The sequence below is a fragment of the Heterodontus francisci genome, chromosome 32 (assembly GCF_036365525.1).
Source record: "Heterodontus francisci isolate sHetFra1 chromosome 32, sHetFra1.hap1, whole genome shotgun sequence".
In the NCBI taxonomy this organism is placed as follows: Eukaryota; Metazoa; Chordata; class Chondrichthyes; order Heterodontiformes; family Heterodontidae; genus Heterodontus; species Heterodontus francisci.
This window is the reverse complement of record NC_090402.1, coordinates 54,890,362-54,918,289: the sequence shown is the minus strand read 5'-3', so window position 1 is coordinate 54,918,289 and position 27,928 is coordinate 54,890,362. Positions and strand designations below refer to the sequence as shown.

Genomic DNA, 27,928 nt, shown 5'->3' with positions numbered 1-27,928 from the left:
AACTCAGACCCAGAGTTACTGCATTAACTACAGTCCCCAAACTCAGACCCAGAGTTACTGCAATTAACTACAATCCTCAAACCCAGAGTTACTGCATTAACTACAGAGCCAAACCCAGTCTCAGAGATACTGTGGTCCCCAAACCTGGACCCCGAGTTTCTGTATTAAATATGATATTGATTACCTGATTGACATCTAAGTTTTCTTGAACTTGAACATTGTTGGTTGGCATCAGTGAGACAGCAGCTCCAGTCCCCAGGGAGAGCGCAGCAAGTAATAGCACAAGGCAACGGCTCATTTTCTCCGGTCTGTTCCAAAGTAACAGAATCAACTGACAATGTGGGACAACAGGGAGCTGTCTGCCTCGAGATGTCGCAATCCCAGTTTATATAGAGTTCATCAAATATCTACTGTTGATGCTTCTCATGAGCTGGAAATCATTCACTATATTAACAGCAACCTGTACTTGTGTCAGCTGTGGCTCAGTTTGCAGAGCGCTTACCTCAAAATCCCAAGATCGTGGTTCAAGTCCCATTCCAGGAGTTGAGCACGAAAGCTTCAGTGGCGACTTTGCAGCGCAGTGATATGCAAGGAGCCATATTTTGGATGAGACTTTTAACTAATGCCCTGTCTGCTCTCTCAGGTGGACAGAAAAGATCCCATGGCACTATTATGAAGAGAAGCATGGGATAGATCTGCGGTGTCCCAATCAAGATTTATCCCTCAATTAACATCACAAAACCAGATTATCAACACATTTTCGCATTGCAGTCTGAGGGAGATTGCTGGGCGCAAATTGGCTCTGCTGTTTCTGACAATACAACGGTGACAACACTTCAAAGGTACATCATTGCTTGTAAAGGACATCAGGATATCCTAATGCGGTGAAAGGTGCTATATAAATGCAAGGCTTTCTTTCCCTAAATTATCAGTGAGCAGCAAATCAGTCTCTATATTATCAACGAGCTGTAAATCAGTCTCTGTATTATTGATCTGTGAGTAAGTCCCGATATTGACAGTGAGTTGGAAATCAGTCTCCCTATTATCAGTGAGTTGTAAATCAGTCTCCCTATTATCAGTGAGTTGTAAATCAGTCTCAATATTATCAGTGAGTTGAAAATCAGTCTCAATATTATCAGTGAGTTGTACATCAGTCTCTGTATTATCAGTGAATTGTAAATCAGTCTCCCTATTATCAGTGAGTTGTAAATCAGTCTCCCTATTATCAGTGAGTTGTAAATCAGTCTCAATATTATCAGTGAGTTGTAAATCAGTCTCAATATTATCAGTGAGTTGAAAATCAGTCTCAATATTATCAGTGAGTTGTAAATCAGTCTCCCTATTAGCAGTGAGTTGTAAATCAGTCTCCCTATTATCAGTGAGTTGTAAATCAGTCTCTGTATTATCAGTGAGTTGTAAATCAGTCTCAATATTATCAGTGAGTTGAAAATCAGTCTCAATATTATCAGTGAGTTGTAAATCAGTCTCCCTATTATCAGTGAGTTGTAAATCAGTCTCTGTATTATCAGTGAGTTGTAAATCAGTCTCAATATTATCAGTGAGTTGAAAATCAGTCTCAATATTATCAGTGAGTTGAAAATCAGTCTCAATATTATCAGTGAGTTGTAAATCAGTCTCCCTATTATCAGTGAGTTGTAAATCAGTCTCCCTATTATCAGTGAGTTCTAAATCAGTCTCAATATTATCAGTGAGTTGTAAATCAGTCTCTATATTATCAGTGAGTTGTAAATCAGTTCTCCTATTATCAGTGAGTTCTAAATCAGTCTCAATATTATCAGTGAGTTGTAAATCAGTCTCTATATTATCAGTGAGTTGTAAATCAGTCTCGATATTATCAGAGAGTTGTAAATCAGTCTCCCTATTATCAGTGAGTTGTAAATCAGTCTCAATATTATCAGTGAGCTGTAAATCAGTCTCTATATCATCAGTGAGCTGTAAATCAGCCTCTATATTATCAGTGAGTTGTAAATCAGTCTCCCTATTATCAGTGAGCTGTAAATCAGTCTCTATATTATCAGTGAGCTGTAAATCAGTCTCCCTATTATCAGTGAGTTGTAAATCAGTCTCAACATTATCAGTGAGCTGTAAATCAGTCTCTATATTATCAGAGTTGTAAATCAGTCTCCCTATTATCAGTGAGTTGTAAATCAGTCTCGATATTATCAGTGAGTTGCAAATCAGTCTCCTATTATCAGTGAGCTGTAAATCAGTCTCGACATTATCAGTGAGCTGCAAATCAGTCTCTATATTATCAGTGAGTTGTAAATCAGTCTCCCTATTATCAGTGAGCTGTAAATCAGTCTCCCGATTATCAGTGAGTTGTAAATCAGTCTCAATATTATCAGTGAGTTGAAAATTAGTCTCAATATTATCAGTGAGTTGTACATCAGTCTCTGTATTATCAGTGAGTTGTAAATCAGTCTCCCTATTGTCAGTGAGTTGTAAATCAGTCTCCCTATTATCAGTGAGTTGAAAATCAGTCTCAATATTATCAGTGAGTTGTAAATCAGTCTCAATATTATCAGTGAGTTGAAAATCAGTCTCAATATTATCAGTGAGTTGTAAATCAGTCTCAATATTATCAGTGAGTTGAAAATCAATCTCAATATTATCAGTGAGTTGTAAATCAGTATCTGTATTATCAGTGAGTTGTAAATCAGTCTCCCTATTATCAGTGACTTGTAAATCAGTCTCCGTATTATCAGTGAGTTGTAAATCAGTCTCCCTATTATCAGTGAGTTGTAAATCAGTCTCTGTATTATCAGTGAGTTGTAAATCAGTCTCCCTATTATAGGTGAGTTGTAAATCAGTCTCCCTATTATCAGTGAGTTGTAAATCAGTCTCCCTATTATCAGTGAGTTGTAAATCAGTCTCAATATTATCAGTGAGTTGAAAATCAGTCTCAATATTATCAGTGAGTTGAAAATCAGTCTCAATATTATCAGTGAGTTGTAAATCAGTCTCCCTATTATCAGTGAGTTGTAAATCAGTCTCCCTATTATCAGTGAGCTGTAAATCAGTCTCTATATTATCGGTGAGTTGGAAATCAGTCTCGATATTATCAGTGAGTTGTAAATCATTCTCTATATTATCAGTGAGTTGTAAATCAGTCTCCCTATTATCAGTGAGTTGTAAATCAGTCTCTGTATTATCAGTGAGTTGTAAATCAGTCTCCCTATTATCAGTGAGTTGTAAATCAGTCTCTGTATTATCAGTGAGTTGTAAATCAGTCTCCCTATTATCAGTGAGTTGTAAATCAGTCTCTGTATTATCAGTGAGTTGTAAATCAGTCTCCCTATTATCAGTGAGTTGTAAATCAGTCTCTGTATTATCAGTGAGTTGTAAATCAGTCTCCCTATTATAGGTGAGTTGTAAATCAGTCTCCCTATTATCAGTGAGTTGTAAATCAGTCTCCCTATTATCAGTGAGTTGTAAATCAGTCTCAATATTATCAGTGAGTTGAAAATCAGTCTCAATATTATCAGTGAGTTGAAAATCAGTCTCAATATTATCAGTGAGTTGTAAATCAGTCTCCCTATTATCAGTGAGTTGTAAATCAGTCTCCCTATTATCAGTGAGCTGTAAATCAGTCTCTATATTATCGGTGAGTTGGAAATCAGTCTCGATATTATCAGTGAGTTGTAAATCAGTCTCAATATTATCAGTGAGTTGTAAATCAGTCTCCCTATTATCAGTGAGCTGTAAATCAGTCTCTATATTATCAGTGAGTTGTAAATCAGTCTCGATATTATCAGTGAGTTGTAAATCAGTCTCCTATTATCAGTGAGCTGTAAATCAGTCTCGATATTATCAGTGAGTTGTAAATCAGTCTCCCTATTATCAGTGAGCTGTAAATCAGTCTCTATATTATCGGTGAGTTGGAAATCAGTCTCGATATTATCAGTGAGTTGTAAATCATTCTCTATATTATCAGTGAGTTGTAAATCAGTCTCCCTATTATCAGTGAGCTGTAAATCAGTCTCTATATTATCAGTGAGTTGTAAATCAGTCTCGATATTATCAGTGAGTTGTAAATCAGTCTCCTATTATCAGTGAGCTGTAAATCAGTCTCGATATTATCAGTGAGTTGTAAATCAGTCTCCTATTATCAGTGAGCTGTAAATCAGTCTGTACATTATCAGTGAGCTGCAAATCAGTCTCTATATTATCAGTGAGTTGTAAATCAGTCTACCTATTATCAGTGAGCTGTAAATCAGTCTCTGTATTATCAGTGAGTTGTAAATCAGTCTCCCTATTATAGGTGAGTTGTAAATCAGTCTCCCTATTATCAGTGAGTTGTAAATCAGTCTCCCTATTATCAGTGAGTTGTAAATCAGTCTCCCTATTATCAGTGAGTTGTAAATCAGTCTCTGTATTATCAGTGAGTTGTAAATCAGTCTCCCTATTATAGGTGAGTTGTAAATCAGTCTCCCTATTATCAGTGAGTTGTAAATCAGTCTCCCTATTATCAGTGAGTTGTAAATCAGTCTCAATATTATCAGTGAGTTGAAAATCAGTCTCAATATTATCAGTGAGTTGAAAATCAGTCTCAATATTATCAGTGAGTTGTAAATCAGTCTCCCTATTATCAGTGAGTTGTAAATCAGTCTCCCTATTATCAGTGAGCTGTAAATCAGTCTCTATATTATCGGTGAGTTGGAAATCAGTCTCGATATTATCAGTGAGTTGTAAATCAGTCTCAATATTATCAGTGAGTTGTAAATCAGTCTCCCTATTATCAGTGAGCTGTAAATCAGTCTCTATATTATCAGTGAGTTGTAAATCAGTCTCGATATTATCAGTGAGTTGTAAATCAGTCTCCTATTATCAGTGAGCTGTAAATCAGTCTCGATATTATCAGTGAGTTGTAAATCAGTCTCCCTATTATCAGTGAGCTGTAAATCAGTCTCTATATTATCGGTGAGTTGGAAATCAGTCTCGATATTATCAGTGAGTTGTAAATCATTCTCTATATTATCAGTGAGTTGTAAATCAGTCTCCCTATTATCAGTGAGCTGTAAATCAGTCTCTATATTATCAGTGAGTTGTAAATCAGTCTCGATATTATCAGTGAGTTGTAAATCAGTCTCCTATTATCAGTGAGCTGTAAATCAGTCTCGATATTATCAGTGAGTTGTAAATCAGTCTCCTATTATCAGTGAGCTGTAAATCAGTCTGTACATTATCAGTGAGCTGCAAATCAGTCTCTATATTATCAGTGAGTTGTAAATCAGTCTACCTATTATCAGTGAGCTGTAAATCAGTCTCTATATTATCAGTGAGTTGTAAATCAGTCTCGATATTATCAGTGAGTTGTAAATCAGTCTCCTATGATCAGTGAGTTGTAAATCAGTCTCCCTATGATCAGTGAGTTGTAAATCAGTCTCCCTATTATCAGTGAGTTGTAAATCAGTCTCCCTATTATCAGTGAGTTGGAAATCAGTCTCTCTATTATCAGTGAGTTGTAAATCAGTCTCCCTATTATCAGTGAGTTGTAAATCAGTCTCTGTATTATCAGTGAGTTGCAAATTAGTCTCTATATTATCAGTGAGTTGTAAATTAGTCTCTATATTATCAGTGAGTTGCAAATTAGTCTCTATATTATCAGTGAGTTGTAAATCAGTCTCAATATTATCAGTGAGTTGAAAATCAGTCTCAATATTATCAGTGAGTTGTAAATCAGTCTCCCTATTAGCAGTGAGTTGTAAATCAGTCTCCCTATTATCAGTGAGTTGTAAATCAGTCTCTGTATTATCAGTGAGTTGTAAATCAGTCTCAATATTATCAGTGAGTTGAAAATCAGTCTCAATATTATCAGTGAGTTGTAAATCAGTCTCCCTATTATCAGTGAGTTGTAAATCAGTCTCTGTATTATCAGTGAGTTGTAAATCAGTCTCAATATTATCAGTGAGTTGAAAATCAGTCTCAATATTATCAGTGAGTTGAAAATCAGTCTCAATATTATCAGTGAGTTGTAAATCAGTCTCCCTATTATCAGTGAGTTGTAAATCAGTCTCCCTATTATCAGTGAGTTCTAAATCAGTCTCAATATTATCAGTGAGTTGTAAATCAGTCTCTATATTATCAGTGAGTTGTAAATCAGTTCTCCTATTATCAGTGAGTTCTAAATCAGTCTCAATATTATCAGTGAGTTGTAAATCAGTCTCTATATTATCAGTGAGTTGTAAATCAGTCTCGATATTATCAGAGAGTTGTAAATCAGTCTCCCTATTATCAGTGAGTTGTAAATCAGTCTCAATATTATCAGTGAGCTGTAAATCAGTCTCTATATCATCAGTGAGCTGTAAATCAGCCTCTATATTATCAGTGAGTTGTAAATCAGTCTCCCTATTATCAGTGAGCTGTAAATCAGTCTCTATATTATCAGTGAGCTGTAAATCAGTCTCCCTATTATCAGTGAGTTGTAAATCAGTCTCAACATTATCAGTGAGCTGTAAATCAGTCTCTATATTATCAGAGTTGTAAATCAGTCTCCCTATTATCAGTGAGTTGTAAATCAGTCTCGATATTATCAGTGAGTTGCAAATCAGTCTCCTATTATCAGTGAGCTGTAAATCAGTCTCGACATTATCAGTGAGCTGCAAATCAGTCTCTATATTATCAGTGAGTTGTAAATCAGTCTCCCTATTATCAGTGAGCTGTAAATCAGTCTCCCGATTATCAGTGAGTTGTAAATCAGTCTCAATATTATCAGTGAGTTGAAAATTAGTCTCAATATTATCAGTGAGTTGTACATCAGTCTCTGTATTATCAGTGAGTTGTAAATCAGTCTCCCTATTGTCAGTGAGTTGTAAATCAGTCTCCCTATTATCAGTGAGTTGAAAATCAGTCTCAATATTATCAGTGAGTTGTAAATCAGTCTCAATATTATCAGTGAGTTGAAAATCAGTCTCAATATTATCAGTGAGTTGTAAATCAGTCTCAATATTATCAGTGAGTTGAAAATCAATCTCAATATTATCAGTGAGTTGTAAATCAGTATCTGTATTATCAGTGAGTTGTAAATCAGTCTCCCTATTATCAGTGACTTGTAAATCAGTCTCCGTATTATCAGTGAGTTGTAAATCAGTCTCCCTATTATCAGTGAGTTGTAAATCAGTCTCTGTATTATCAGTGAGTTGTAAATCAGTCTCCCTATTATAGGTGAGTTGTAAATCAGTCTCCCTATTATCAGTGAGTTGTAAATCAGTCTCCCTATTATCAGTGAGTTGTAAATCAGTCTCAATATTATCAGTGAGTTGAAAATCAGTCTCAATATTATCAGTGAGTTGAAAATCAGTCTCAATATTATCAGTGAGTTGTAAATCAGTCTCCCTATTATCAGTGAGTTGTAAATCAGTCTCCCTATTATCAGTGAGCTGTAAATCAGTCTCTATATTATCGGTGAGTTGGAAATCAGTCTCGATATTATCAGTGAGTTGTAAATCATTCTCTATATTATCAGTGAGTTGTAAATCAGTCTCCCTATTATCAGTGAGTTGTAAATCAGTCTCTGTATTATCAGTGAGTTGTAAATCAGTCTCCCTATTATCAGTGAGTTGTAAATCAGTCTCTGTATTATCAGTGAGTTGTAAATCAGTCTCCCTATTATCAGTGAGTTGTAAATCAGTCTCTGTATTATCAGTGAGTTGTAAATCAGTCTCCCTATTATCAGTGAGTTGTAAATCAGTCTCTGTATTATCAGTGAGTTGTAAATCAGTCTCCCTATTATAGGTGAGTTGTAAATCAGTCTCCCTATTATCAGTGAGTTGTAAATCAGTCTCCCTATTATCAGTGAGTTGTAAATCAGTCTCAATATTATCAGTGAGTTGAAAATCAGTCTCAATATTATCAGTGAGTTGAAAATCAGTCTCAATATTATCAGTGAGTTGTAAATCAGTCTCCCTATTATCAGTGAGTTGTAAATCAGTCTCCCTATTATCAGTGAGCTGTAAATCAGTCTCTATATTATCGGTGAGTTGGAAATCAGTCTCGATATTATCAGTGAGTTGTAAATCAGTCTCAATATTATCAGTGAGTTGTAAATCAGTCTCCCTATTATCAGTGAGCTGTAAATCAGTCTCTATATTATCAGTGAGTTGTAAATCAGTCTCGATATTATCAGTGAGTTGTAAATCAGTCTCCTATTATCAGTGAGCTGTAAATCAGTCTCGATATTATCAGTGAGTTGTAAATCAGTCTCCCTATTATCAGTGAGCTGTAAATCAGTCTCTATATTATCGGTGAGTTGGAAATCAGTCTCGATATTATCAGTGAGTTGTAAATCATTCTCTATATTATCAGTGAGTTGTAAATCAGTCTCCCTATTATCAGTGAGCTGTAAATCAGTCTCTATATTATCAGTGAGTTGTAAATCAGTCTCGATATTATCAGTGAGTTGTAAATCAGTCTCCTATTATCAGTGAGCTGTAAATCAGTCTCGATATTATCAGTGAGTTGTAAATCAGTCTCCTATTATCAGTGAGCTGTAAATCAGTCTGTACATTATCAGTGAGCTGCAAATCAGTCTCTATATTATCAGTGAGTTGTAAATCAGTCTACCTATTATCAGTGAGCTGTAAATCAGTCTCTATATTATCAGTGAGTTGTAAATCAGTCTCGATATTATCAGTGAGTTGTAAATCAGTCTCCTATGATCAGTGAGTTGTAAATCAGTCTCCCTATGATCAGTGAGTTGTAAATCAGTCTCCCTATTATCAGTGAGTTGTAAATCAGTCTCCCTATTATCAGTGAGTTGGAAATCAGTCTCTCTATTATCAGTGAGTTGTAAATCAGTCTCCCTATTATCAGTGAGTTGTAAATCAGTCTCTGTATTATCAGTGAGTTGCAAATTAGTCTCTATATTATCAGTGAGTTGTAAATTAGTCTCTATATTATCAGTGAGTTGCAAATTAGTCTCTATATTATCAGTGAGTTGTAAATCAGTCTCTATATTATCAGTGAGTTGTAAATCAGTCTCTATATTATCAGTGAGTTGCAAATCTGTCTCTATATTATCAGTGAGTTGCAAATTAGTTTCTATATTATCAGTGAGCTGTAAATCAGTCTCCATATTATCAGTGAGTTGTAAATCAGTCTCAATATTATCAGTGAGTTGTAAATCAGTCTCAATATTATCAGTGAGTTGGAAATCAGTCTCAATATTATCAGTGAGTTGTAAATCAGTCTCTATATTATCAGTGAGTTGTAAGTCAGTCTCTATATTATCAGTGAGTTGTAAATCAGTCTCCCTATTGTCAGTGAGCTGTAAATCAGTCTCTATATTATCAGTGAGCTGCAAATGAGTCTCTATATTATCAGTGAGTTGTAAATCACTCTCTATATTAGCAGAGTTGTAAATCAGTCTCCCTATTATCAGTGAGTTGTAAATCAGTCTCAACATTATCAGTGAGCTGTAAATCAGTCTCCCTATTATCAGTGAGTTGTAAATCAGTCTCAACATTATCAGTGAGCTGTAAATCAGTCTCCCTATTATCAGTGAGCTGTAAATCAGTCTCTATATTATCAGAGTCGTAAATCAGTCTCCCTATTATCAGTGAGCTGTAAATCAGTCTCCCTCTTATCAGTGAGTTGTAAATCAGTCTCCCTCTTATCAGTGAGCTGTAAATCAGTCTCCCTCTTATCAGTGAGCTGTAAATCAGTCTCTATATTATCAGTGAGTTGTAAATCAGTCTCCCTATTATCAGTGAGTTGTAAATCAGTCTCCATATTATCAGTGAGTTGTAAATCAGTCTCTATATTATCAGTGAGTTGTGAATCAGTCTCCCTCTTATCAGTGAGTTGTAAATCAGTCTCCCTATTATCAGTGAGCTGTAAATCAGTCTCTATATTATCAGTGAGCTGTAAATCAGTCTCTATATTATCAGTGAGTTGTAAATCAGTCTCCCTATTATCAGTGAGTTGTAAATCAGTCTCCTATTATCAGTGAGCTGTAAGTCAGTCTCTACATTATCAGTGAGTGGCAAATTAGTCTCTATATTATCAGTGAGTTGTAAATCAGTCTCCCTATTATCAGTGAGTTGTAAATTAGTCTCTATATTATCAGTGAGTTGTAAATCAGTCTCCCTATTATCAGTGAGTTGTAAATCAGTCTCCATATTATCAGTGAGTTGTAAATCAGTCTCTATATTATCAGTGAGTTGTAAATCAGTCTCCCTATTATCAGTGAGTTGTAAATCAGTCTCCATATTATCAGTGAGTTGTAAATCAGTCTCTATATTATCAGTGAGTTGTGAATCAGTCTCCCTCTTATCAGTGAGTTGTAAATCAGTCTCCCTATTATCTGTGAGCTGTAAATCAGTCTCTATATTATCAGTGAGCTGTAAATCAGTCTCTATATTATCAGTGAGTTGTAAATCAGTCTCCCTATTATCAGTGAGTTGTAAATCAGTCTCCTATTATCAGTGAGCTGTAAGTCAGTCTCTACATTATCAGTGAGTGGCAAATTAGTCTCTATATTATCAGTGAGTTGTAAATCAGTCTCCCTATTATCTGTGAGCTGTAAATCAGTCTCTATATTATCAGTGAGCTGTAAATCAGTCCCTATATTATCAGTGAGTTGTAAATCAGTCTCCCTATTATCAGTGAGTTGTAAATCAGTCTCCTATTATCAGTGAGCTGTAAGTCAGTCTCGATATTATCAGTGAGTTGTAAATCAGTCTCAATATTATCAGTGAGTTGTAAATCAGTCTCCCTATTATCAGTGAGCTGTAAATCAGTCTCTATATTATCAGTGAGTTGTAAATCAGTCTCGATATTATCAGTGAGTTGTAAATCAGTCTCCTATTATCAGTGAGCTGTAAATCAGTCTCGATATTATCAGTGAGTTGTAAATCAGTCTCCCTATTATCAGTGAGCTGTAAATCAGTCTCTATATTATCGGTGAGTTGGAAATCAGTCTCGATATTATCAGTGAGTTGTAAATCATTCTCTATATTATCAGTGAGTTGTAAATCAGTCTCCCTATTATCAGTGAGCTGTAAATCAGTCTCTATATTATCAGTGAGTTGTAAATCAGTCTCGATATTATCAGTGAGTTGTAAATCAGTCTCCTATTATCAGTGAGCTGTAAATCAGTCTCGATATTATCAGTGAGTTGTAAATCAGTCTCCTATTATCAGTGAGCTGTAAATCAGTCTGTACATTATCAGTGAGCTGCAAATCAGTCTCTATATTATCAGTGAGTTGTAAATCAGTCTACCTATTATCAGTGAGCTGTAAATCAGTCTCTATATTATCAGTGAGTTGTAAATCAGTCTCGATATTATCAGTGAGTTGTAAATCAGTCTCCTATGATCAGTGAGTTGTAAATCAGTCTCCCTATGATCAGTGAGTTGTAAATCAGTCTCCCTATTATCAGTGAGTTGTAAATCAGTCTCCCTATTATCAGTGAGTTGGAAATCAGTCTCTCTATTATCAGTGAGTTGTAAATCAGTCTCTATATTATCAGTGAGTTGTAAATCAGTCTCTATATTATCAGTGAGTTGCAAATCTGTCTCTATATTATCAGTGAGTTGCAAATTAGTTTCTATATTATCAGTGAGCTGTAAATCAGTCTCCATATTATCAGTGAGTTGTAAATCAGTCTCAATATTATCAGTGAGTTGTAAATCAGTCTCAATATTATCAGTGAGTTGGAAATCAGTCTCAATATTATCAGTGAGTTGTAAATCAGTCTCTATATTATCAGTGAGTTGTAAGTCAGTCTCTATATTATCAGTGAGTTGTAAATCAGTCTCCCTATTGTCAGTGAGCTGTAAATCAGTCTCTATATTATCAGTGAGCTGCAAATGAGTCTCTATATTATCAGTGAGTTGTAAATCACTCTCTATATTAGCAGAGTTGTAAATCAGTCTCCCTATTATCAGTGAGTTGTAAATCAGTCTCAACATTATCAGTGAGCTGTAAATCAGTCTCCCTATTATCAGTGAGCTGTAAATCAGTCTCTATATTATCAGAGTCGTAAATCAGTCTCCCTATTATCAGTGAGTTGTAAATCAATCTCTGTATTGTCAGTGAGTTGTAAATCAGTCTCCCTATTATCAGTGAGCTGTAAATCAGTCTCCCTCTTATCAGTGAGTTGTAAATCAGTCTCCCTCTTATCAGTGAGCTGTAAATCAGTCTCCCTCTTATCAGTGAGCTGTAAATCAGTCTCTATATTATCAGTGAGTTGTAAATCAGTCTCCCTATTATCAGTGAGTTGTAAATCAGTCTCCATATTATCAGTGAGTTGTAAATCAGTCTCTATATTATCAGTGAGTTGTGAATCAGTCTCCCTCTTATCAGTGAGTTGTAAATCAGTCTCCCTATTATCAGTGAGCTGTAAATCAGTCTCTATATTATCAGTGAGCTGTAAATCAGTCTCTATATTATCAGTGAGTTGTAAATCAGTCTCCCTATTATCAGTGAGTTGTAAATCAGTCTCCTATTATCAGTGAGCTGTAAGTCAGTCTCTACATTATCAGTGAGTGGCAAATTAGTCTCTATATTATCAGTGAGTTGTAAATCAGTCTCCCTATTATCAGTGAGTTGTAAATTAGTCTCTATATTATCAGTGAGTTGTAAATCAGTCTCCCTATTATCAGTGAGTTGTAAATCAGTCTCCATATTATCAGTGAGTTGTAAATCAGTCTCTATATTATCAGTGAGTTGTAAATCAGTCTCCCTATTATCAGTGAGTTGTAAATCAGTCTCCATATTATCAGTGAGTTGTAAATCAGTCTCTATATTATCAGTGAGTTGTGAATCAGTCTCCCTCTTATCAGTGAGTTGTAAATCAGTCTCCCTATTATCTGTGAGCTGTAAATCAGTCTCTATATTATCAGTGAGCTGTAAATCAGTCTCTATATTATCAGTGAGTTGTAAATCAGTCTCCCTATTATCAGTGAGTTGTAAATCAGTCTCCTATTATCAGTGAGCTGTAAGTCAGTCTCTACATTATCAGTGAGTGGCAAATTAGTCTCTATATTATCAGTGAGTTGTAAATCAGTCTCCCTATTATCTGTGAGCTGTAAATCAGTCTCTATATTATCAGTGAGCTGTAAATCAGTCCCTATATTATCAGTGAGTTGTAAATCAGTCTCCCTATTATCAGTGAGTTGTAAATCAGTCTCCTATTATCAGTGAGCTGTAAGTCAGTCTCGATATTATCAGTGAGTTGTAAATCAGTCTCAATATTATCAGTGAGTTGTAAATCAGTCTCCCTATTATCAGTGAGCTGTAAATCAGTCTCTATATTATCAGTGAGTTGTAAATCAGTCTCGATATTATCAGTGAGTTGTAAATCAGTCTCCTATTATCAGTGAGCTGTAAATCAGTCTCGATATTATCAGTGAGTTGTAAATCAGTCTCCCTATTATCAGTGAGCTGTAAATCAGTCTCTATATTATCGGTGAGTTGGAAATCAGTCTCGATATTATCAGTGAGTTGTAAATCATTCTCTATATTATCAGTGAGTTGTAAATCAGTCTCCCTATTATCAGTGAGCTGTAAATCAGTCTCTATATTATCAGTGAGTTGTAAATCAGTCTCGATATTATCAGTGAGTTGTAAATCAGTCTCCTATTATCAGTGAGCTGTAAATCAGTCTCGATATTATCAGTGAGTTGTAAATCAGTCTCCTATTATCAGTGAGCTGTAAATCAGTCTGTACATTATCAGTGAGCTGCAAATCAGTCTCTATATTATCAGTGAGTTGTAAATCAGTCTACCTATTATCAGTGAGCTGTAAATCAGTCTCTATATTATCAGTGAGTTGTAAATCAGTCTCGATATTATCAGTGAGTTGTAAATCAGTCTCCTATGATCAGTGAGTTGTAAATCAGTCTCCCTATGATCAGTGAGTTGTAAATCAGTCTCCCTATTATCAGTGAGTTGTAAATCAGTCTCCCTATTATCAGTGAGTTGGAAATCAGTCTCTCTATTATCAGTGAGTTGTAAATCAGTCTCCCTATTATCAGTGAGTTGTAAATCAGTCTCTGTATTATCAGTGAGTTGCAAATTAGTCTCTATATTATCAGTGAGTTGTAAATTAGTCTCTATATTATCAGTGAGTTGCAAATTAGTCTCTATATTATCAGTGAGTTGTAAATCAGTCTCTATATTATCAGTGAGTTGTAAATCAGTCTCTATATTATCAGTGAGTTGCAAATCTGTCTCTATATTATCAGTGAGTTGCAAATTAGTTTCTATATTATCAGTGAGCTGTAAATCAGTCTCCATATTATCAGTGAGTTGTAAATCAGTCTCAATATTATCAGTGAGTTGTAAATCAGTCTCAATATTATCAGTGAGTTGGAAATCAGTCTCAATATTATCAGTGAGTTGTAAATCAGTCTCTATATTATCAGTGAGTTGTAAGTCAGTCTCTATATTATCAGTGAGTTGTAAATCAGTCTCCCTATTGTCAGTGAGCTGTAAATCAGTCTCTATATTATCAGTGAGCTGCAAATGAGTCTCTATATTATCAGTGAGTTGTAAATCACTCTCTATATTAGCAGAGTTGTAAATCAGTCTCCCTATTATCAGTGAGTTGTAAATCAGTCTCAACATTATCAGTGAGCTGTAAATCAGTCTCCCTATTATCAGTGAGCTGTAAATCAGTCTCTATATTATCAGAGTCGTAAATCAGTCTCCCTATTATCAGTGAGTTGTAAATCAATCTCTGTATTGTCAGTGAGTTGTAAATCAGTCTCCCTATTATCAGTGAGCTGTAAATCAGTCTCCCTCTTATCAGTGAGTTGTAAATCAGTCTCCCTCTTATCAGTGAGCTGTAAATCAGTCTCCCTCTTATCAGTGAGCTGTAAATCAGTCTCTATATTATCAGTGAGTTGTAAATCAGTCTCCCTATTATCAGTGAGTTGTAAATCAGTCTCCATATTATCAGTGAGTTGTAAATCAGTCTCTATATTATCAGTGAGTTGTGAATCAGTCTCCCTCTTATCAGTGAGTTGTAAATCAGTCTCCCTATTATCAGTGAGCTGTAAATCAGTCTCTATATTATCAGTGAGCTGTAAATCAGTCTCTATATTATCAGTGAGTTGTAAATCAGTCTCCCTATTATCAGTGAGTTGTAAATCAGTCTCCTATTATCAGTGAGCTGTAAGTCAGTCTCTACATTATCAGTGAGTGGCAAATTAGTCTCTATATTATCAGTGAGTTGTAAATCAGTCTCCCTATTATCAGTGAGTTGTAAATTAGTCTCTATATTATCAGTGAGTTGTAAATCAGTCTCCCTATTATCAGTGAGTTGTAAATCAGTCTCCATATTATCAGTGAGTTGTAAATCAGTCTCTATATTATCAGTGAGTTGTAAATCAGTCTCCCTATTATCAGTGAGTTGTAAATCAGTCTCCATATTATCAGTGAGTTGTAAATCAGTCTCTATATTATCAGTGAGTTGTGAATCAGTCTCCCTCTTATCAGTGAGTTGTAAATCAGTCTCCCTATTATCTGTGAGCTGTAAATCAGTCTCTATATTATCAGTGAGCTGTAAATCAGTCTCTATATTATCAGTGAGTTGTAAATCAGTCTCCCTATTATCAGTGAGTTGTAAATCAGTCTCCTATTATCAGTGAGCTGTAAGTCAGTCTCTACATTATCAGTGAGTGGCAAATTAGTCTCTATATTATCAGTGAGTTGTAAATCAGTCTCCCTATTATCTGTGAGCTGTAAATCAGTCTCTATATTATCAGTGAGCTGTAAATCAGTCCCTATATTATCAGTGAGTTGTAAATCAGTCTCCCTATTATCAGTGAGTTGTAAATCAGTCTCCTATTATCAGTGAGCTGTAAGTCAGTCTCTACATTATCAGTGAGTGGCAAATTAGTCTCTATATTATCAGTGAGTTGTAAATCAGTCTCCCTATGATCAGTGAGTTGGAAATCAGTCTCTCTATTATCAGTGAGTTGTAAATCAGTCTCCCTATTATCAGTGAGTTGGAAATCAGTCTCTATATTATCAGTGAGTTGCAAATTAGTCTCTCTATTATCAGTGAGTTGTAAATTACTCTCTATATTATCAGTGAGTTGTAAATTAGTCTCTATATTATCAGTGAGTTGTAAATTAGTCTCTATATTGTCAGTGAGTTGTAAATCAGACTCTACATTATCAGTGAGTTGTAAATCAGTCTCCCGATGATCAGTGAGTTGTAAATCAGTCTCCCTATTATCAGTGAGTTGGAAATCAGTCTCTCTATTATCAGTGAGTTGTAAATCAGTCTCTCTATTATCAGTGAGTTGCAAATTAGTCTCTATATTATCAGTGAGTTGTAAATTAGTCTCTATATTGTCAGTGAGTTGTAAATCAGACTCTACATTATCAGTGAGTTGTAAATCAGTCTCCCGATGATCAGTGAGTTGTAAATCAGTCTCCCTATTATCAGTGAGCTGTAAATCAGTCTCTATATTATCAGTGAGCTGTAAATCAGTCTCTATATTATCAGTGAGTTGTAAATCAGTCTCCCTATTATCAGTGAGTTGTAAATCAGTCTCCTATTATCAGTGAGCTGTAAGTCAGTCTCTACATTATCAGTGAGTGGCAAATTAGTCTCTATATTATCAGTGAGTTGTAAATCAGTCTCCCTATTATCAGTGAGTTGTAAATTAGTCTCTATATTATCAGTGAGTTGTAAATCAGTCTCCCTATTATCAGTGAGTTGTAAATCAGTCTCCATATTATCAGTGAGTTGTAAATCAGTCTCTATATTATCAGTGAGTTGTAAATCAGTCTCCCTATTATCAGTGAGTTGTAAATCAGTCTCCATATTATCAGTGAGTTGTAAATCAGTCTCTATATTATCAGTGAGTTGTGAATCAGTCTCCCTCTTATCAGTGAGTTGTAAATCAGTCTCCCTATTATCTGTGAGCTGTAAATCAGTCTCTATATTATCAGTGAGCTGTAAATCAGTCTCTATATTATCAGTGAGTTGTAAATCAGTCTCCCTATTATCAGTGAGTTGTAAATCAGTCTCCTATTATCAGTGAGCTGTAAGTCAGTCTCTACATTATCAGTGAGTGGCAAATTAGTCTCTATATTATCAGTGAGTTGTAAATCAGTCTCCCTATTATCTGTGAGCTGTAAATCAGTCTCTATATTATCAGTGAGCTGTAAATCAGTCCCTATATTATCAGTGAGTTGTAAATCAGTCTCCCTATTATCAGTGAGTTGTAAATCAGTCTCCTATTATCAGTGAGCTGTAAGTCAGTCTCTACATTATCAGTGAGTGGCAAATTAGTCTCTATATTATCAGTGAGTTGTAAATCAGTCTCCCTATGATCAGTGAGTTGGAAATCAGTCTCTCTATTATCAGTGAGTTGTAAATCAGTCTCCCTATTATCAGTGAGTTGGAAATCAGTCTCTATATTATCAGTGAGTTGCAAATTAGTCTCTCTATTATCAGTGAGTTGTAAATTACTCTCTATATTATCAGTGAGTTGTAAATTAGTCTCTATATTATCAGTGAGTTGTAAATTAGTCTCTATATTGTCAGTGAGTTGTAAATCAGACTCTACATTATCAGTGAGTTGTAAATCAGTCTCCCGATGATCAGTGAGTTGTAAATCAGTCTCCCTATTATCAGTGAGTTGGAAATCAGTCTCTCTATTATCAGTGAGTTGTAAATCAGTCTCTCTATTATCAGTGAGTTGCAAATTAGTCTCTATATTATCAGTGAGTTGTAAATTAGTCTCTATATTGTCAGTGAGTTGTAAATCAGACTCTACATTATCAGTGAGTTGTAAATCAGTCTCCCGATGATCAGTGAGTTGTAAATCAGTCTCCCTATTATCAGTGAGTTGGAAATCAGTCTCTCTATTATCAGTGAGTTGTAAATCAGTCTCCCGATGATCAGTGAGTTGTAAATCAGTCTCCCTATTATCAGTGAGTTGCAAATTAGTCTCTCTATTATCAGTGAGTTGTAAATTAGTCTCTCTATTATCAGTGAGTTGTAAATTACTCTCTATATTATCAGTGAGTTGCAAATTAGTCTCTGTATTATCAGTGAGTTGTAAATCAGTCTCTATATTATCAGTGAGTTGTAAATTAGTCTCTATATTGTCAGTGAGTTGTAAATCAGACTCTACATTATCAGTGAGTTGTAAATCAGTCTCCCGATGATCAGTGAGTTGTAAATCAGTCTCCCTATTATCAGTGAGTTGGAAATCAGTCTCTCTATTATCAGTGAGTTGTAAATCAGTCTCTCTATTATCAGTGAGTTGCAAATTAGTCTCTATATTATCAGTGAGTTGTAAATTAGTCTCTATATTGTCAGTGAGTTGTAAATCAGTCTCCCTATTATCAGTGAGTTGTAAATCAGTCTCCTATTATCAGTGAGCTGTAAGTCAGTCTCTACATTATCAGTGAGTGGCAAATTAGTCTCTATATTATCAGTGAGTTGTAAATCAGTCTCCCTATTATCTGTGAGCTGTAAATCAGTCTCTATATTATCAGTGAGCTGTAAATCAGTCCCTATATTATCAGTGAGTTGTAAATCAGTCTCCCTATTATCAGTGAGTTGTAAATCAGTCTCCTATTATCAGTGAGCTGTAAGTCAGTCTCGATATTATCAGTGAGTTGTAAATCAGTCTCAATATTATCAGTGAGTTGTAAATCAGTCTCCCTATTATCAGTGAGCTGTAAATCAGTCTCTATATTATCAGTGAGTTGTAAATCAGTCTCGATATTATCAGTGAGTTGTAAATCAGTCTCCTATTATCAGTGAGCTGTAAATCAGTCTCGATATTATCAGTGAGTTGTAAATCAGTCTCCCTATTATCAGTGAGCTGTAAATCAGTCTCTATATTATCGGTGAGTTGGAAATCAGTCTCGATATTATCAGTGAGTTGTAAATCATTCTCTATATTATCAGTGAGTTGTAAATCAGTCTCCCTATTATCAGTGAGCTGTAAATCAGTCTCTATATTATCAGTGAGTTGTAAATCAGTCTCGATATTATCAGTGAGTTGTAAATCAGTCTCCTATTATCAGTGAGCTGTAAATCAGTCTCGATATTATCAGTGAGTTGTAAATCAGTCTCCTATTATCAGTGAGCTGTAAATCAGTCTGTACATTATCAGTGAGCTGCAAATCAGTCTCTATATTATCAGTGAGTTGTAAATCAGTCTACCTATTATCAGTGAGCTGTAAATCAGTCTCTATATTATCAGTGAGTTGTAAATCAGTCTCGATATTATCAGTGAGTTGTAAATCAGTCTCCTATGATCAGTGAGTTGTAAATCAGTCTCCCTATGATCAGTGAGTTGTAAATCAGTCTCCCTATTATCAGTGAGTTGTAAATCAGTCTCCCTATTATCAGTGAGTTGGAAATCAGTCTCTCTATTATCAGTGAGTTGTAAATCAGTCTCCCTATTATCAGTGAGTTGTAAATCAGTCTCTGTATTATCAGTGAGTTGCAAATTAGTCTCTATATTATCAGTGAGTTGTAAATTAGTCTCTATATTATCAGTGAGTTGCAAATTAGTCTCTATATTATCAGTGAGTTGTAAATCAGTCTCTATATTATCAGTGAGTTGTAAATCAGTCTCTATATTATCAGTGAGTTGCAAATCTGTCTCTATATTATCAGTGAGTTGCAAATTAGTTTCTATATTATCAGTGAGCTGTAAATCAGTCTCCATATTATCAGTGAGTTGTAAATCAGTCTCAATATTATCAGTGAGTTGTAAATCAGTCTCAATATTATCAGTGAGTTGGAAATCAGTCTCAATATTATCAGTGAGTTGTAAATCAGTCTCTATATTATCAGTGAGTTGTAAGTCAGTCTCTATATTATCAGTGAGTTGTAAATCAGTCTCCCTATTGTCAGTGAGCTGTAAATCAGTCTCTATATTATCAGTGAGCTGCAAATGAGTCTCTATATTATCAGTGAGTTGTAAATCACTCTCTATATTAGCAGAGTTGTAAATCAGTCTCCCTATTATCAGTGAGTTGTAAATCAGTCTCAACATTATCAGTGAGCTGTAAATCAGTCTCCCTATTATCAGTGAGCTGTAAATCAGTCTCTATATTATCAGAGTCGTAAATCAGTCTCCCTATTATCAGTGAGTTGTAAATCAATCTCTGTATTGTCAGTGAGTTGTAAATCAGTCTCCCTATTATCAGTGAGCTGTAAATCAGTCTCCCTCTTATCAGTGAGTTGTAAATCAGTCTCCCTCTTATCAGTGAGCTGTAAATCAGTCTCCCTCTTATCAGTGAGCTGTAAATCAGTCTCTATATTATCAGTGAGTTGTAAATCAGTCTCCCTATTATCAGTGAGTTGTAAATCAGTCTCCATATTATCAGTGAGTTGTAAATCAGTCTCTATATTATCAGTGAGTTGTGAATCAGTCTCCCTCTTATCAGTGAGTTGTAAATCAGTCTCCCTATTATCAGTGAGCTGTAAATCAGTCTCTATATTATCAGTGAGCTGTAAATCAGTCTCTATATTATCAGTGAGTTGTAAATCAGTCTCCCTATTATCAGTGAGTTGTAAATCAGTCTCCTATTATCAGTGAGCTGTAAGTCAGTCTCTACATTATCAGTGAGTGGCAAATTAGTCTCTATATTATCAGTGAGTTGTAAATCAGTCTCCCTATTATCAGTGAGTTGTAAATTAGTCTCTATATTATCAGTGAGTTGTAAATCAGTCTCCCTATTATCAGTGAGTTGTAAATCAGTCTCCATATTATCAGTGAGTTGTAAATCAGTCTCTATATTATCAGTGAGTTGTAAATCAGTCTCCCTATTATCAGTGAGTTGTAAATCAGTCTCCATATTATCAGTGAGTTGTAAATCAGTCTCTATATTATCAGTGAGTTGTGAATCAGTCTCCCTCTTATCAGTGAGTTGTAAATCAGTCTCCCTATTATCTGTGAGCTGTAAATCAGTCTCTATATTATCAGTGAGCTGTAAATCAGTCTCTATATTATCAGTGAGTTGTAAATCAGTCTCCCTATTATCAGTGAGTTGTAAATCAGTCTCCTATTATCAGTGAGCTGTAAGTCAGTCTCTACATTATCAGTGAGTGGCAAATTAGTCTCTATATTATCAGTGAGTTGTAAATCAGTCTCCCTATTATCTGTGAGCTGTAAATCAGTCTCTATATTATCAGTGAGCTGTAAATCAGTCCCTATATTATCAGTGAGTTGTAAATCAGTCTCCCTATTATCAGTGAGTTGTAAATCAGTCTCCTATTATCAGTGAGCTGTAAGTCAGTCTCTACATTATCAGTGAGTGGCAAATTAGTCTCTATATTATCAGTGAGTTGTAAATCAGTCTCCCTATGATCAGTGAGTTGGAAATCAGTCTCTCTATTATCAGTGAGTTGTAAATCAGTCTCCCTATTATCAGTGAGTTGGAAATCAGTCTCTATATTATCAGTGAGTTGCAAATTAGTCTCTCTATTATCAGTGAGTTGTAAATTACTCTCTATATTATCAGTGAGTTGTAAATTAGTCTCTATATTATCAGTGAGTTGTAAATTAGTCTCTATATTGTCAGTGAGTTGTAAATCAGACTCTACATTATCAGTGAGTTGTAAATCAGTCTCCCGATGATCAGTGAGTTGTAAATCAGTCTCCCTATTATCAGTGAGTTGGAAATCAGTCTCTCTATTATCAGTGAGTTGTAAATCAGTCTCTCTATTATCAGTGAGTTGCAAATTAGTCTCTATATTATCAGTGAGTTGTAAATTAGTCTCTATATTGTCAGTGAGTTGTAAATCAGACTCTACATTATCAGTGAGTTGTAAATCAGTCTCCCGATGATCAGTGAGTTGTAAATCAGTCTCCCTATTATCAGTGAGCTGTAAATCAGTCTCTATATTATCAGTGAGCTGTAAATCAGTCTCTATATTATCAGTGAGTTGTAAATCAGTCTCCCTATTATCAGTGAGTTGTAAATCAGTCTCCTATTATCAGTGAGCTGTAAGTCAGTCTCTACATTATCAGTGAGTGGCAAATTAGTCTCTATATTATCAGTGAGTTGTAAATCAGTCTCCCTATTATCAGTGAGTTGTAAATTAGTCTCTATATTATCAGTGAGTTGTAAATCAGTCTCCCTATTATCAGTGAGTTGTAAATCAGTCTCCATATTATCAGTGAGTTGTAAATCAGTCTCTATATTATCAGTGAGTTGTAAATCAGTCTCCCTATTATCAGTGAGTTGTAAATCAGTCTCCATATTATCAGTGAGTTGTAAATCAGTCTCTATATTATCAGTGAGTTGTGAATCAGTCTCCCTCTTATCAGTGAGTTGTAAATCAGTCTCCCTATTATCTGTGAGCTGTAAATCAGTCTCTATATTATCAGTGAGCTGTAAATCAGTCTCTATATTATCAGTGAGTTGTAAATCAGTCTCCCTATTATCAGTGAGTTGTAAATCAGTCTCCTATTATCAGTGAGCTGTAAGTCAGTCTCTACATTATCAGTGAGTGGCAAATTAGTCTCTATATTATCAGTGAGTTGTAAATCAGTCTCCCTATTATCTGTGAGCTGTAAATCAGTCTCTATATTATCAGTGAGCTGTAAATCAGTCCCTATATTATCAGTGAGTTGTAAATCAGTCTCCCTATTATCAGTGAGTTGTAAATCAGTCTCCTATTATCAGTGAGCTGTAAGTCAGTCTCTACATTATCAGTGAGTGGCAAATTAGTCTCTATATTATCAGTGAGTTGTAAATCAGTCTCCCTATGATCAGTGAGTTGGAAATCAGTCTCTCTATTATCAGTGAGTTGTAAATCAGTCTCCCTATTATCAGTGAGTTGGAAATCAGTCTCTATATTATCAGTGAGTTGCAAATTAGTCTCTCTATTATCAGTGAGTTGTAAATTACTCTCTATATTATCAGTGAGTTGTAAATTAGTCTCTATATTATCAGTGAGTTGTAAATTAGTCTCTATATTGTCAGTGAGTTGTAAATCAGACTCTACATTATCAGTGAGTTGTAAATCAGTCTCCCGATGATCAGTGAGTTGTAAATCAGTCTCCCTATTATCAGTGAGTTGGAAATCAGTCTCTCTATTATCAGTGAGTTGTAAATCAGTCTCTCTATTATCAGTGAGTTGCAAATTAGTCTCTATATTATCAGTGAGTTGTAAATTAGTCTCTATATTGTCAGTGAGTTGTAAATCAGACTCTACATTATCAGTGAGTTGTAAATCAGTCTCCCGATGATCAGTGAGTTGTAAATCAGTCTCCCTATTATCAGTGAGTTGGAAATCAGTCTCTCTATTATCAGTGAGTTGTAAATCAGTCTCCCGATGATCAGTGAGTTGTAAATCAGTCTCCCTATTATCAGTGAGTTGCAAATTAGTCTCTCTATTATCAGTGAGTTGTAAATTAGTCTCTCTATTATCAGTGAGTTGTAAATTACTCTCTATATTATCAGTGAGTTGCAAATTAGTCTCTGTATTATCAGTGAGTTGTAAATCAGTCTCTATATTATCAGTGAGTTGTAAATTAGTCTCTATATTGTCAGTGAGTTGTAAATCAGACTCTACATTATCAGTGAGTTGTAAATCAGTCTCCCGATGATCAGTGAGTTGTAAATCAGTCTCCCTATTATCAGTGAGTTGGAAATCAGTCTCTCTATTATCAGTGAGTTGTAAATCAGTCTCTCTATTATCAGTGAGTTGCAAATTAGTCTCTATATTATCAGTGAGTTGTAAATTAGTCTCTATATTGTCAGTGAGTTGTAAATCAGACTCTACATTATCAGTGAGTTGTAAATCAGTCTCCCGATGATCAGTGAGTTGTAAATCAGTCTCCCTATTATCAGTGAGTTGGAAATCAGTCTCTCTATTATCAGTGAGTTGTAAATCAGTCTCCCGATGATCAGTGAGTTGTAAATCAGTCTCCCTATTATCAGTGAGTTGCAAATTAGTCTCTCTATTATCAGTGAGTTGTAAATTAGTCTCTCTATTATCAGTGAGTTGTAAATTACTCTCTATATTATCAGTGAGTTGCAAATTAGTCTCTGTATTATCAGTGAGTTGTAAATCAGTCTCCCGATGATCAGTGAGTTGTAAATCAGTCTCCCTATTATCAGTGAGTTGCAAATTAGTCTCTCTATTATCAGTGAGTTGTAAATTACTCTCTATATTATCAGTGAGTTGCAAATTAGTCTCCAGATTATCAGTGAGTTGTAAATTAGTCTCTATATTGTCAGTGAGTTGTAAATCAGACTCTACATTATCAGTGAGTTGTAAATTAGTCTCTATATTATCAGTGAGTTGTAAATTAGTCTCTATATTATCAGTGAGTTGTAAATTAGTCTCTATATTATCAGTGAGTTGTAAATTAGTCTCTATATTATCAGTGAGTTGTAAATTAGTCTCTATATTATCAGTGAGTTGTAAATCAGTCTCTATATTATCAGTGAGTTGTAAATTAGTCTCTATATTATCAGTGAGTTGTAAATTAGTCTCTATATTATCAGTGAGTTGTAAATTAGTCTCTATATTATCAGTGAGTTGTAAATCAGTCTCTATATTATCAGTGAGTTGTAAATTAGTCTCTATATTATCAGTGAGTTGTAAATTAGTCTCTATATTGTCAGTGAGTTGTAAATCAGACTCTACATTATCAGTGAGTTGTAAATCAGTCTCCCGATGATCAGTGAGTTGTAAATCAGTCTCCCTATTATCAGTGAGTTGGAAATCAGTCTCTCTATTATCAGTGAGTTGTAAATCAGTCTCTCTATTATCAGTGAGTTGCAAATTAGTCTCTATATTATCAGTGAGTTGTAAATTAGTCTCTATATTGTCAGTGAGTTGTAAATCAGACTCTACATTATCAGTGAGTTGTAAATCAGTCTCCCGATGATCAGTGAGTTGTAAATCAGTCTCCCTATTATCAGTGAGTTGGAAATCAGTCTCCCTATTATCAGTGAGTTGTAAATCAGTCTCCCTATTATCAGTGAGTTGTATATCAGTCTCCCTATTATCAGTGAGTTGCAAATTAGTCTCTATATTATCAGTGAGTTGTAAATCAGTCTCTATATTATCAGTGAGTTGTATATCAGTCTCCCTATTATCAGTGCGTTGTAAATCAGTCTCCCTATTATCAGTGAGTTGTAAATCAGTCTCCCTATTATCAGTGAGTTGGAAATCAGTCTCTCTATTATCAGTGAGTTGTAAATCAGTCTCCCTATTATCAGTGAGTTGCCAATTAGTCTCTATATTATCAGTGAGTTGTAAATTACTCTCTATATTATCAGTGAGTTGTAAATTAGTCTCTATATTATCAGTGAGTTGGAAATCAGTCTCTCTATTATCAGTGAGTTGTAAATTAGTCTCTATATTATCAGTGAGTTGTAAATTAGTCTCTATATTATCAGTGAGTTGTAAATTAGTCTCTATATTATCAGTGAGTTGTAAATCAGTCTCTATATTATCAGTGAGTTGTAAATTAGTCTCTATATTATCAGTGAGTTGTAAATTAGTCTCTATATTGTCAGTGAGTTGTAAATCAGACTCTACATTATCAGTGAGTTGTAAATCAGTCTCCCGATGATCAGTGAGTTGTAAATCAGTCTCCCTATTATCAGTGAGTTGGAAATCAGTCTCTCTATTATCAGTGAGTTGTAAATCAGTCTCTCTATTATCAGTGAGTTGCAAATTAGTCTCTATATTGTCAGTGAGTTGTAAATCAGACTCTACATTATCAGTGAGTTGTAAATCAGTCTCCCGATGATCAGTGAGTTGTAAATCAGTCTCCCTATTATCAGTGAGTTGGAAATCAGTCTCTATATTATCAGTGAGTTGTAAATTAGTCTCTATATTGTCAGTGAGTTGTAAATCAGACTCTACATTATCAGTGAGTTGTAAATCAGTCTCCCGATGATCAGTGAGTTGTAAATCAGTCTCCCTATTATCAGTGAGTTGGAAATCAGTCTCCCTATTATCAGTGAGTTGTAAATCAGTCTCCCTATTATCAGTGAGTTGTATATCAGTCTCCCTATTATCAGTGAGTTGCAAATTAGTCTCTATATTATCAGTGAGTTGTAAATCAGTCTCTATATTATCAGTGAGTTGTATATCAGTCTCCCTATTATCAGTGCGTTGTAAATCAGTCTCCCTATTATCAGTGAGTTGTAAATCAGTCTCCCTATTATCAGTGAGTTGGAAATCAGTCTCTCTATTATCAGTGAGTTGTAAATCAGTCTCCCTATTATCAGTGAGTTGCCAATTAGTCTCTATATTATCAGTGAGTTGTAAATTACTCTCTATATTATCAGTGAGTTGTAAATTAGTCTCTATATTATCAGTGAGTTGGAAATCAGTCTCTCTATTATCAGTGAGTTGTAAATCAGTCTCCCTATTATCAGTGAGTTGGAAATCAGTCTCTCTATTATCAGTGAGTTGTAAATCAGTCTCCCTATTATCAGTGAGTTGGAAATCAGTCTCTCTGTTATCAGTGAGTTGCAAATTAGTCTCTATATTATCAGTGAGTTGGAAATCAGTCTCTCTATTATCAGTGAGTTGTAAATCAGTCTCCCTATTATCAGTGAGTTGGAAATCAGTCTCTCTATTATCAGTGAGTTGTAAATCAGTCTCCCTATTATCAGTGAGTTGGAAATCAGTCTCTCTGTTATCAGTGAGTTGCAAATCAGTCTCTCTATTATCAGTGAGCTGTAAATCAGTCTCCCTATTATCAGTGAGTTGGAAATCAGTCTCTCTATTATCAGTGAGTTGTAAATCAGTCTCCCTATTATCAGTGAGTTGGAAATCAGTCTCTCTGTTATCAGTGAGTTGCAAATCAGTCTCTCTATTATCAGTGAGTTGTAAATCAGTCTCCCTATTATCAGTGAGTTGGAAATCAGTCTCTCTGTTATCAGTGAGTTGTAAATCAGTCTCTATATTATCAGTGAGTTGTAAATCAGACTCTACATTATCAGTGAGTTGTAAATCAGTCTCTATATTGTCAGTGAGTTGGAAATCAGTCTCTCTATTATCAGTGAGTTGGAAATCAGTCTCCCTATTATCAGTGAGTTGGAAATCAGTCTCTCTGTTATCAGTGAGTTGCAAATTAGTCTCTATATTATCAGTGAGTTGGAAATCAGTCTCTATATTGTCAGTGAGTTGGAAATCAGTCTCTCTATTATCAGTGAGTTGTAAATCAGTCTCCCTATTATCAGTGAGTTGGAAATCAGTCTCTCTGTTATCAGTGAGTTGCAAATTAGTCTCTATATTATCAGTGAGTTGGAAATCAGTCTCTCTATTATCAGTGAGTTGTAAATCAGTCTCCCTATTATCAGTGAGTTGGAAATCAGTCTCTCTGTTATCAGTGAGTTGCAAATTAGTCTCTATATTATCAGTGAGTTGGAAATCAGTCTCTCTATTATCAGTGAGTTGTAAATCAGTCTCCCTATTATCAGTGAGTTGGAAATCAGTCTCTCTATTATCAGTGAGTTGTAAATCAGTCTCCCTATTATCAGTGAGTTGGAAATCAGTCTCTCTGTTATCAGTGAGTTGCAAATCAGTCTCTCTATTATCAGTGAGTTGTAAATCAGTCTCCCTATTATCAGTGAGTTGGAAATCAGTCTCTCTATTATCAGTGAGTTGTAAATCAGTCTCCCTATTATCAGTGAGTTGGAAATCAGTCTCTCTGTTATCAGTGAGTTGCAAATCAGTCTCTCTATTATCAGTGAGTTGTAAATCAGTCTCCCTATTATCAGTGAGTTGGAAATCAGTCTCTCTGTTATCAGTGAGTTGTAAATCAGTCTCTATATTATCAGTGAGTTGTAAATCAGACTCTACATTATCAGTGAGTTGTAAATCAGTCTCTATATTGTCAGTGAGTTGGAAATCAGTCTCTCTATTATCAGTGAGTTGTAAATCAGTCTCCCTATTATCAGTGAGTTGGAAATCAGTCTCTCTGTTATCAGTGAG

General features: G+C 35.0%; 1 protein-coding gene across 1 annotated transcript in view; it reads right to left on the bottom strand.

Annotated features, from left to right (window-relative positions):
• The window catches only part of LOC137347821 (prostaglandin-H2 D-isomerase-like), a 115,697-nt gene that overhangs the window by 80,163 nt on the left and 7,606 nt on the right, over positions 1 to 27,928 (bottom strand). Inside the window, exon 2 of the mRNA XM_068012838.1 lies at positions 185 to 308. Coding sequence (XP_067868939.1) covers positions 185 to 308 — 124 coding nt within the window. The remainder of the gene's footprint in view (positions 1 to 184; positions 309 to 27,928) is intronic.